Here is a 12,624-nt window from a genome sequence, read left to right on the forward strand (position 1 = left end):
AAAAGTCCTGCTTCTGAAAAGAAGTAATACATGGGCTTCATTTTACACACTATGCAAGTCCAAACATCACAGCACACAGAGAGGAAGACAGCTCTTTGAAGGATCAGGATGCAGGCTGTATGACCACCTGACAGACAACGGTGCCCTGAGTGTGGCAGCAGGGAGATCCTGCCCAACAGATACAGAAAGCCTTGCCTAGCTACTGCTGGATGTACTAGATGTGTGAGAAGACTTCTGCCAGTCAGCACTGACTTGGTCAACAAACCCAACATCAGGGAAAATTATTCTTACAATAATATAAATTAAAATGAACTAGTAGGTCCAATTACAAAGCGTCCATGCCTTTCAAGACTTTTCAGATGATCTCATACCAACCACCTACTAATAAATCTAGTTACATTAAATTTGTTCTAAAACACTTTTTTTAAATTAGATGGAGTATAGCTACACTTTCTTTAATCTACAGAAAATACAATGAACTGCCAGAATGACAGGAACTACACTGATGAAGCTCTAGAAAGCTGCAATTTCATTTACACACATACAGACCAGACATATTGCCAATTTACCGGAAAGAGTTTAACATATATCAAAAAGAGCCATATATGATGGACAGAATTTTAAACCCAGTGTTTATTTACCGTGGGAACTAATTATAATATAAGGTTGTTATATTCTTTATCTTTTGTTTTCAAGTGACAATTATGTTTCCTTTAATATTGTCTTGCAAGTGGGCCTTTAATAAACCATATGTAATTTTTTTCATTATCAATTTTATATAAATAAGCATATAAAAAGTGTTTAGATTAACCATTAAGGCCTATGAAATTTTTAAGCACAGTTTTCCTAATTTTTTTTCTCTGAAAGCTATGCTACTTCCAATTGTATTTACAACTTTAAAAACTCCTTTCAGATATTACTGTTGCTTTTAAATTTCTTTAAGCAAGAGATACAAGAATCAGACAAGTATAAAACCTGCTTAAAATAAGTAGTATTTTAATTACCTTGCAAATCCATGATCTCATTTTCAAATTATTTGTAATTAATTTGTAAAATTTGAAATAGAATAATATAAAAATGACCAAAATATTGATTTTAAGAATTTCAGATCCTTTAGGTAGATAATATTTTGATTTTAGGATAATGTATAATAATAATAATTAATAAATGATGTAAAAGTACATTTAATTAAAGCTACTTATATAAAGAAATGCAGAAATTCTAATGCTTTAGGATCTGTTACTCCAGTCACACAAATGAAAAGAACTTACTTAAAAGAACTTGTTAATTTGTGTTAACAAGTTCAGGTCACATCCAAAACTGGATATCTAAATATGTATTTGAGGCTTTTTTAATATTAAAAAATCCTGCAGACTTCACCCTGCACCCCCTCCTCTTTCATGCCAAAGAATCCAGGGAGTAACAAAGGCTTACTTGGCAGCCACTGTTATTGGAACAGCTAACAATCAATCATTATTATTATTATTATATACTAATGTTAATCCATCAAGGGATATATTTTTCATTTTCATTTCATCTAGTGGGATGTTGCCACATTACTTCAGCAGTGAATAAACAGATGGTGCTCACTCAGTGTAATGGAAAGGAAGGGAATTCTGTCACTGGCGCTGTGATCTCCAATTAGTTTAAGCTCTTTATCCTGCCTAAGTACACAGAATAATAAAGTCTATCTAAAAGCCCTCTGTCAATATAGTCACTTCTGCAGAACAATATTTTTTTATTCATAAAACAAGAGTCTTATTTGCTGCTTCAAGTTTGTGTGAGAGAAAAGATGAACAAGAGTTTATTTCACTGGCTTGTCCACACACAGATAATTTATAAGGCCAGAGGCTCTCCTCATAGCAGCATGTGAAATTAGATCTCCTTGTTTCAGATATGATAGCTTGTGTGTTAAAGGTCTGCAGCTGCTCTCACTCTTCTCTTTTAGCCTCAGTGGAAAGACCAGATTCAGCTCTGACTTGTGCACCAGACTGCATTTGCACAGCTCCTGTTATCATCAGCAACCAAGGGCAGTGTGGGGGTTCCAATTTTTAGAAATCTAAACATTTCTCAGTTTTGCAAGATTAAATGAGAAATACTCAAGGGACTATGCATCCAAATATGCTTCAGTGACTTCAGCCCACTGCTTTAATGGAACTTAGTACCTTGTCTATTGTGTCACAGTCTTTAGTCAAGCAGCTGTTCCTAACTATAGTTGCCCTGTCATGGGTGGAGAATGATAGTGGAGGAGAGGGGTTTAAATACCAATTGCTTCAATTTGTCACAGGACCATAAAATAAATGGAAAAATCAAGTTATAAAATGCTTTAAACATTTTTTGTTAACAGTGCCATTCCAGTAAATGCTATGTGCACCACTCTAGAAGAAACTTCAATGGTGTTAAACCCTCATCTTTCCCTTTCTATTCATATACAAAAGTTTTCATGGTATCAATAATCAAAAGACCCCTAAAAGCAGGTTGCTGAAAACAGATTTTCAGTCACAAGGATTAAGAAACAGTAAAACAAAAAGTAGGAAAAAAAAATCTGTTCAACTACTTGATTCTTGGGGCAGCTTGATTCAGAATAAATTACAAGGTGATAAATGCGGCTACATATTAGTTCCTACTGACCTGTGAATAAAGATAGCTCATTACCATTTATGGTTAAAACCCATATTTCCAGTCATATCTTTCCATAAGCATATAAATAATGACATGGTGAAAAAGAAATGAGGTGACTGGGAAGAGCTGTGAACCTACTTCAGGATCTGTTGCCTTTTGTTGACAAGTTTTACGTGGACACGCATAAATGCGATTTTTAAAGTGATCACATAAAGAGAAGGCTTTTTCATGGCAAAAGCTATCATGAGTGATTAATGGTGTCACTTAGAATCCCCTGAACAGATCCAGAGCAGCATCCCTACATCCAGTGTATCAGTGTACCCAAGGCTGAGCTCACAAATGACTGCAGTTCAACACTGTGGAGGTGCAGCTCTTCAGAAGCTGCTGCCCAAAGTGAAAAAAGAAGCCCCAGCTGGCAAAGACAGATCCCAAAGATGAGCTTTCCTCATACTTCTCAGAGATGTTGAGGATATATCCACTTATTTTTGCCTTTTCAAATTCTCTTTAAATTAGAGAAGGCACAGAAAAGTCATGCATTTTACTCTTGTCTTCTCCAAAGCTGTTTAAAACTCATGCTATATATTCTTGTCTATAAATTTCTGTATTTGTTTCCTTGTTTGTTATAGAAGCACCAATACCTTACAAACACAGGGAACTTGCCTCTAAGAATCTCTTCAAACACCACAGAGTCCTAAGCCCTAATTCACATGCTGTATTTACACACTTAAATTAATCTCATCAAACATAAATTAATATAAGTATTTACAGCAGAATCCCAAATATTTTCAGTCAGCTTTAAACTTTCCTCTGTAAACTGGTAAATCACTACGAAATTATCTGGTTGGCTGTTTACTATTTGACAGCCATGAACAGCTGCTGCTTGCTGCTGGCACATGAAATATTTATTTACTTATACACAGTAGATAGTGAATAAATTGTTAGTTTAGACAAGTCTAGCAATATTCAATTGCTGATGAAAAAATTGACAGAATTTAGCATAGTGAAGGTAATACTCATAAATAATATTCTTGAGTAGACTGGTGTCCGATTTCTTGATCCCTAAACAGAATTAGAAATACTTAATGGAAAGAAAAAAAAGAAAATGGCAGTATATTAATGCATATACAGGCACCTTAGCCAAATATTGGTTTCGGAAATATCTTCATCTTCTATGTTAACCTATAATACAAAAGGTACCTAAAGAAAAAGGCATCCACATGCCAAATTAGTATATTTCAGCTAGTTTCTGTACAAGATATCATTAGATTTGGGAATGACAGATTTTAACTTAACCAATAATAATATATAACTTTCAGTGTCCTGTATTTTTATTACATATGCTTCATGCTACAGGGAACATTAATGTAAAAATCCTTCCAGCTCACAATCCACCTTCTGTACTTCACAGATGCAAAGAGGTACAAGAGGAGTACAATCTACAGAACATCAAGTATAGAGCCCATCAGCCTCTTATTTTAATCTATCAGTCTGGGAAAGTTAGTTCTTTGAAATGCTTTTTTCCTAAGCTAATTTTTTTAGAGACATCTAACGAATGTAGCTTTCTAATTTGTAAATTCATTTGTATTTGGCCTACCAAGATGTTACGTTGACAGTCATATTACCTGAATAATTATTCCTAACCTAAGTTCCATAATGCTAATTCTAATATCTTGTGCCAATGAACATTTCCTTTCCTCCTAGCAGTTTTTGAAGCATATATTTTGTTTCTGAAAAAATGTTAGTAGTAGATTATTCTGAACTTTTCACTGGAATACTGAAAGTTCTTTCCAATGTCCTGACAACTGCAATATGTACAAATTCTACTTTTGTTTAAACTTTTCCTTCATAAGAAAAAATTATAAAGACTTGTGTTTCAGATGAAGCTGACTGAGCTGAAAGCCAAAGAAAATATAGCTGCTCTATTTCCAGTCCTCTTGGTACAGTGAAAGCATTTTATTGCCAGCCCAACAGCTTGCTAGAATCCTGAACAGCAGGCATGAACCACAGATTACTGTTGCTGCTGCGTAGATCCAAAGTTGCTGCTAAAATGAAAGTCTGTTTTGCTGTGTACATATGAAGCATTTAGGGAAATGGTAAACAATAATGTATATTATGGAACACAACAGCTCTTTTAACAGTCATTCAGTGAGTTGGGATTCATCTCATTTACCTCATTTATATCCTCTTGAGCGGTGCAGTGTTGGAAATACTGTGATAGTTCTTCCTCATACTTTTCAGCTCTGGAGCTCCAGTTTATGCTATCACACTCAAACCTAGCAAGTTCTTGCTTCAGATTCTTTACAGAAACATTCAAGCAATTCTAATGAGGAAAGAGACAAAGAAATTTATCAGTTTCAGGAAATGTATTGATTTAACTAATCCAAAATGAAAATCACTGAGGCAGAACGTGCACAGCCAGCCACAATGGGCTAGAGTAAACTGTTAAACCTCCCCTGGAAGGAGAGCAAGGACACAGCACTTTCAGTTACTCGTAGTCTGGGGAGTAGTTTTGGGTCAAAGCCACAACCTAAACGTGGTGTCTTTGCTGAGCAAAGAGGGAGTGACCCCCTCCAGTCCTTTGCCACCTGGAGAATAGCTCCTTTCTGCCATCCATCAATTTGTGGTGTCTGAAGAGCAGACTGCCAATATGAATGATCCAGCCAAATCATAAGGAAAGCCTTGCTTTCTTAGTAAGTGAATGAATACAGGGCAATGAAAATTCTTCCCTGAATAAATAATTCCTTTCTAAAATGATATCCATCCTGTCATGCAAATCAGTCCTGAATCCACTGATAAGGTAACACTGTTACTACATTTCCTCTTTTGTTCTTATGCTATCTCTTCTTTATAGGAGAATAAATCTGCAAGGCAACCTTTACAAAACAGCAGGATTGCAATATAGAGATTCAAGAAATTGCCATCAGGGCCTTGAACTTCACAAAACATACTAAAGTAAATTATGGTTTGTGTTTTTTTTCCAAGCAATGATATTTTAAGATTCATTTCCTCAAGGCTCTCTCCGTATTTTTCTCAGAGTAGTAATACATAAACATATGTAAAACATATTTACACATCTAAAATTCAGACAAATAAGTCCAATAATCTTTCATATTTATCCTTGATTTCATAAATCTTTCTACTTATACTCACAGGTTGCTGCACTGCAGACAAGATATCCACTCCCTGGGTAATAAGTAGAGTATATAGCTGTCTAATATGTGCATGTTTCTCCTGAGAATTCACGAGGTAGGCTTTAGCCTGGTGCACATTTTCAGGGTCCCCATATATTTCAGGAATATCCAGTTCTCCTAATTTTGATAGACATTCCAGCTGAAATATACAAAAACAAAAATCAGTGTCTGTTTAAAATAACTTTTTTTTTTTTCCTCACCCTTGAGTTTAAGTAATTAAAATTGGTTTCAGATCTGAGGTCACCAAGCTGATTAATCTTATTTCTCTGGTGAAAAGGAAAGAAAAGCAACAGGAACCAAAACGAGTTTAACTACAGTGGGAAGAATGTATGTTTCAAAATGTTATACTCACTTCTTTTTTAATGTGATGGAATTTGACTGTCTTGCTGAAAATCTCATCATATTCTATCATTGCATCCTTTATTGTTTGATGGAAATGAATAAGCTCACTTATTCTCTCAGAATTCTCTTTCACAGAAAATCCTTTCTGGCTTGGTAATTCCAACAATTTGATCAGGTACTCAAGCTCAGCATTCAGTTGCTAACAAAAATCAGAGAAGTTACTCAGTTTGCACAAAAATTGCAATTTTTCCTTTACATTTGATGAAATAACCACCTAACAATGGTAAATTGCCTTGGGGAGAAGTCAATGCCCTGCACTTTAAAACACCACATTCTGTACTTTTTGGTAGGCACGAATCTCAGTTATCACCCAGCCTTGCATGAAAACAAGTCAAACATAATTAAAGGGCAGTGGCAGAGTGAATTACTCAAACTCAGAGACAGAATTCACAGGAGGTAGAAAGGCCACTATGACATACCTCAGCCTCTGACCTGCTCTAAATTCAAAAGCTTGGAGCTGATGCTCTCCTTGTACCTCCACTGCCCTAGTGCTTGTGTGTCCCTTGGATACACAGCTAACACAGCACAAGACATTCTCTGGACACTGAAGGCAAAATCTCTTCACCCCTACCTTATAAACACACACGAACACTTCCTCCTGGAAAACTGTTGTAAAACATAAAACACTTCAGCCCCAGACAGAGTCTGGTGTCAGTGAAGATGTGGATCTCCACAGGGCCAAAAAGAGATTTCGATGTACCCTTCACTCCACTAGCTTGGTTTCTCACCTCATAGTGTGGTTTCATTTGGTTCAGCTTTTTCTGTAGTTCCAAAACAATTAAAAGGTCACTTCCAAGGTCAACTGGTACTGCAAGCTGGAGGGCCTCTTGAAGAATCTCTAATCCACGGGTAGTCTAAAAAAGAATCAAAAAGTTCAGCATTTCTAACTGCAATAAATTTAAAAAAACCCCAAATTTAAAGTCCAAGCTAAATTTGTAACAAAACCTTCCTCAAACCAGGCACCAAATGCTGTCAGCAAAGCCTCTCTGTCACAAACCTTCTGAGTGACAAGGGTGATAAGATATCTTTGAGGCAGCATGAAAAAGCGACTCAGACGCCAGGACTGCAGGAGCACAGACATGCGATTTCTGAGATAACAGATGTGCTGGTGTACTGCTCAGCTGCACTAGAGGTACAGCAGCTACAAGCCTAGCTGGTGTTTCTGGTCCTGCTACTAGCCCAAATAGTGTTTCTTTTAAAGAACACTGCACACTCTCCCTGTGCCAAAAAGGTTTCAATCCTCTTTCTGCATGAACCTGGTTGGACTTCGGTTTAGTAGAAGTTACGACAAGTTTGGTTTAGCAACTGTTCAGTCTCAAAAAAATGGTGCTTTTAAAAAGAATAAAAAAATTACTGCTGGTAAAGCATTGATTAAACTTCATTAAAACTTAGAATTTGAAGTGGAGACTTGGACTTGTATGCGTTTGAGAAGGGAGATCATGGTTCCTGATGACTGACTGATGTAACAGAGAACACATTGTGAACAAGAATCAGATCTTACTGATCATCACTCTTTATTAAATCATACCTATAAGAGTTGTGAGAGAGCCACAGACAAGCTAATAACAATCTAGAAATATTTGCCATGGTTGCTTTCTCCTTTAGCTATTTTACTTACAATTTTCAGTTGTTCTTTAAATATCTGGCACTGTTGCTTGATGGGTTTTACTTGAGTAATTTTAAAATTCCAGGTTGCCCAAAGATCAGTCAGCTCTTTCCTTTCTTTATTCAGGTTAATAATGATATCTTCTGTTACTTTTATGGATTTTTCTACTTCTAATATTAACCTCTCATTTACCTGGAAAATAAACAGACACATTTTTTTTCTACACATATTTTTATAACACACAATTAAAACCTCATAATTTTAAACAAAGATTAATAAAACCTCAACTATTCTAATGTAACTTAAAAAAAAAATATACTTTTAAATACACTTTTCCCTTAATGTTGTCTAGAAACAGGCACAGATTGACAGAATTTTTAAACTGAGAACATATATAAAGCTGGAGCTTAAAGCATAGAACAGGTCAGTAATGACTGAATTTTTGCCATCTGATGTCTGTTTCAGAATTCAGACAGAATAAGAGTTTCTGACTAAACAGAACTACCCAAAATGACCTTTTGGAGAATAGATAGTAACGGGAAAGCAAAGTAGGTGAAGAAAAGACCACCCCTTTGTATTGATAAACAAAGCAGCACTGAAGCACAGGAGGACTAAAGTGTTTAGTGTTTGAATATTTGGTATTTTTTCCTCTTTTCAGTAGAACATCTATGACAAATATCAGAAAACTGTGTAATGCTGTTTTCCCATTTAATATTTTTTTCTTTCTAAGAGAAGCTGTTGTTGTAAATTACTAGTATGATCCATATCTTCCAGATTTTTAAAAGCTACAATCTGGGAATATCATGGGAACAGAGTAGTAGAAAATATGGTGACAACACATATCCAGGTGTTTATGGAGGTAATGTCTGAAGATGTGGCAAAGTTTTACGTGACTTTGCCATTACTCTGTCTGTCTTACCTTTGCTTGGCAGCATCCAGCAGGGACACACCCTGCAGCCACACTAACAGCCTGAGCACCTTCCCTCCCCCAGCTGGTTTTTCCAATTCACCTTGCATCCTGCTGTAGTTTACCAACACCACCTCCCCCTTCCCAGCTTCATGTCTAACTGCTCCCTAGTGTGTCCTATAAAAGCAGAAAGAACAGCTGGGTATTCGGGCTGTACTCATTAATTTGGATTACTTGAGGAGGTGTAGCTTAGGGAATGATTGCACATCTCAAACGATCACCTCATGAAGTGTTGTTGGGAAATTAAACAGGGATGCCTAGGCAGTGTAGCTGTTGGACAGAATGTGAAGGTATTGGGAAATATTGTCTGCAAGGAAGTAGCTCCAACATCCATTTCTTTAGAAGAATCCATACACTCACTCAGTAAAGACTCCCTGCCTCTTAGTGGAAGTAAAATAAACTTAATATTGTGCTTGAGTATATGCTGCTTTCCAACATGAAACAAACAGGAGCATGTGTTACATTTCTATGCATGGACTGGGTCAATAAAGGCTCTGTCATTGCTAACCACAAAAATTTTTATTTTACCATAAGCACTCAAATGCTTTCTTCTTCTGAAAGTAATATCAGCATTAGCCCCTCTAAAACTAGGTACACAATCCATCAGACATAGAACTAGGATTGGACCTCATCACAGGCAAGTATAAAATATTACAAATTGTTTATCAGATCATACTCACCACATTTACTAAATTAAGAAAACAGCAACCCATATTTTCGGTGGAAAAAGTCTTCTTTATAGTATTTTGCCACTGAGTATTAGCTGACTCTATTGCAATTTTATTTTCAGTCTCTCTGTTTGTTGGTAGGGGTTTTGAATTATAGAATTCCTTCAGATTTTTAATATCATCATTCACCTATAGAAAGATTATATAAATATCAAAAAACAACCCAAAACTTGAGGTGCTGTAAAATTTGAATAGCCCTCTGTGAATCTTCACTTAATTTTAAGATCTATGGGTCTCTAAAATATTTACAAACACCAAATAATAAAATAGTTTAAAATAACTTGCCAACCAGTGGATGGCAAGCAGGCAGGTGGCAGCAATTAGCTCAATTTCTGTCATGCATCCTTAGATGGGTTTTATGTACCAGTATATCAATGCACTAATTTTCACTGATCTGCTTAATATGAAGTAACCAAAGTTAGCAATAATCAGAAGTAGATGTAATACAATATTTTTTTGTAGTTTATCATGCAACAAATAAATCCTATGGCTAATTTTGTCTGACAGGTTCCATTCCATCCTCAGTTTCTTTCTAAATATTAAAGAACAGCTGCCATATCATAGAATCTTAAAATGGAATCCAAATCAGAATGAAAATTAACTGTCCTGGACACCATTAGCACAGCTACCAAAATTACGCTAGTATTGAATTGATTATGATTTGGGCTAGAGCTGGTTTTTATTTCATTTTTAAATACAGTCACATGAATTAGCATGTCAGTGGAAGTAGTGTAAGACAGCAACAAAGATCCCTATGAACATATCATAGGACATTTTTAAAAGTTATATGAAGCAAATAGTAAATTTAACATTCAGAATACCTATATGGAAACATTTTTATTATGTATATAATGAGAGTGCTCATGTGCAGAGCAGAAAAATCTAAATCAATTACAATCCTTCCTACAATGGAAGCAAATTTTTCAATTGTAAGATTTTTACAGTCTAGTCAGAGAATAAATAAGTAATCCATACCTCCACAGCTGACTGTAAAAAGGCCACAAAAGTTTCTAGAATTTCTAGCTTTGAACTAATATTTTTTTCAATTTTTTTCAGCTCTTTATCCAGAAAGTCAGCTCTGCTAGAAAAAGCTGCCACCTGCTCAGGTTCCAACTCTTCCATATTTTTGATGATTCCCTCAGCTGCTTTCAGCTCACATGAAGTTTCCTTTGAAGGTAGAAGCATAGAAAAAAAATGTATAATGGTTGGAAAGGACCAGTGAATATTGATATCACATTGTTAATTTTCATTAGGATTGCTTTTTTATGTATAATTTAATTACTTGTTTGAAGAAGACCTCACAATGGAGACTAAATCACAGAAATATCCATTCCTTTCCTAAAAATTATAGGTGTAGTTATTGAAATAGCTATTTTGAAAGCTGGTATATCACAGTTCCCAGAAGGAATAGTTAGAAGAGGTGTAGAGTTATAAGAGTGTGTATATCTGTCAGGACAAAATAGACACTGCAGCAAAGAAAAGTAACAACATGACATGCAAAAATTTGGCAGAAAAGACACTTAAAACTATTATAAAGTCTTGAGGAACAAAAATATGTTCTTGCTCATCTGCTGAGATTTTAATATTTTTACTGTGCGCTCTCCAGCATTGTTTTAAAGTGAATTTTGTTTCCACAGGTACTGTACAGATCCATCCCTTGGACCCCATAAGCTATTGCCTGAAACAAAAAAGAACTCTGCAGGAGTTCTTAAATGGAATTTTAAGTACTGAAAATACATAGGATACTCCTAAAATACACACTGTCATGTTGTTCAGCTTAGGCTGAAATATGCACTTATGCCGAGGGTATGGAAGGGACTCAAGTGTTTTTAACTCACTTCCAGATAGTGCAGAGAGTGGGAAAGGCTCTGGATGTGACTTAAAAATATCCTCACGTGTGACAGAGCTGAGTGCTGCAGGGCTCCCATCAAATGGCTGCACTCCCAACATGACCATGGGATCTCCTTACAGCCCCCTCCGCAGCTTCCCTAAATGGGAGCTAGTTATTTCTTTTTTGCCAGTTCATCCCTTATATTTGGCACAATAAACCACAAGAAGGTTTTTCTCTGACTGTGGCTGTCTAGACAATTGTTAAACCTGGTGCCTCACGTAGGAGTAGCAATCCACATTTGAAGAGTCTTCCTACGGAGAATTGGTACGAGGATCCTGAGGCAGTAACAAATCACACAGTGAGATAGAGACAGTGGAGAAAACCAGTGATTTAATGACTGTAATGTTATCTTTTTGTTCATTCACTACAGTTTTAAAACAAACCATAGACCTAATTTCTTTACAAGAAACTCTCAACTGCTCACCTTATTTAGAATTGCATACAGGAAGCATTTGTTTCTAAAAGCACTTAACATGATTGAAAGGTTTTTTTACCTTTGTTTGTTTAGCCAGTTCAAGGTGCTTGTCCAAAACTCTTTCTGACTCACACAAATACGAGCCAATCTCCATTCCAACTGTGAGCATCGGGGCGAGCTTTTTAATTGATTGCGACACCTTTATTTGAAAGTATTATTTACATGGTTAATTTATATAAGTAGATATCATAAACCAGTATAAAATATTCCTTTTTATAGGAAAGAAAATGAGGTAACACTTTTCTGTTGCTGCATAGATTATGTTTCCAGGCACAATGTCGTGGTTTAAACCCAAATGAGAACTGTACCACACAGCTGCTCACACACACTCCTCAACCCCAAATGGTGGGATGGAGAGAAGAAACGAAGAAAAGGTAAAACTTGTGCTTTAATATCATGTATACTCAGAGAAATACGACAATATAAAAGAAGACAACTCTACTATTTCTTCAACAGGCGTGATCAAAACCCCTTCTTGTTTCCTCTCATTTTATTGACAGTGCTTTCCCTTACCCTAAATATCTGAGACTTGTGATTTCAATATGGCACAACTGCATTATAATCCTGCTATTATAGTCCTGGCAAAAATACTTTGATTCTGTTCCAGGATTTTTTCAGAAAGTACATTTAAAGCTTCTCTGACAAGGCAAGAGACCTATTTTTGTGCAGATACATGTACAGAATTCCCTTCCACTGTCACTAAGATATTATGTATGCACTATAATAACAAAACAGATTATGA

At 35.9% G+C, this 12,624-nt stretch overlaps 1 protein-coding gene across 5 annotated transcripts in view; it reads right to left on the reverse strand.

Annotated features, from left to right (window-relative positions):
• Positions 1-12,624, reverse strand: part of CCDC141 (coiled-coil domain containing 141) — a 62,150-nt gene that overhangs the window by 21,068 nt on the left and 28,458 nt on the right. For all 5 annotated transcript variants that reach the window (XM_041403709.1, XM_041403708.1, XM_041403712.1 and 2 more), the window contains exons 11-18: positions 11,902-12,021; positions 10,492-10,683; positions 9,469-9,645; positions 7,834-8,013; positions 6,944-7,069; positions 6,166-6,354; positions 5,773-5,952; positions 4,793-4,942 (exon numbers count right to left, since the gene is read on the reverse strand). In XM_041403709.1, the coding sequence (XP_041259643.1) occupies positions 4,793-4,942; positions 5,773-5,952; positions 6,166-6,354; positions 6,944-7,069; positions 7,834-8,013; positions 9,469-9,645; positions 10,492-10,683; positions 11,902-12,021 (1,314 nt within the window). The remainder of the gene's footprint in view (positions 1-4,792; positions 4,943-5,772; positions 5,953-6,165; positions 6,355-6,943; positions 7,070-7,833; positions 8,014-9,468; positions 9,646-10,491; positions 10,684-11,901; positions 12,022-12,624) is intronic.

Source organism: Onychostruthus taczanowskii, unplaced genomic scaffold (assembly GCF_017590055.1).
Source record: "Onychostruthus taczanowskii isolate IOZ18803 unplaced genomic scaffold, ASM1759005v1 scaffold20, whole genome shotgun sequence".
In the NCBI taxonomy this organism is placed as follows: Eukaryota; Metazoa; Chordata; class Aves; order Passeriformes; family Passeridae; genus Onychostruthus; species Onychostruthus taczanowskii.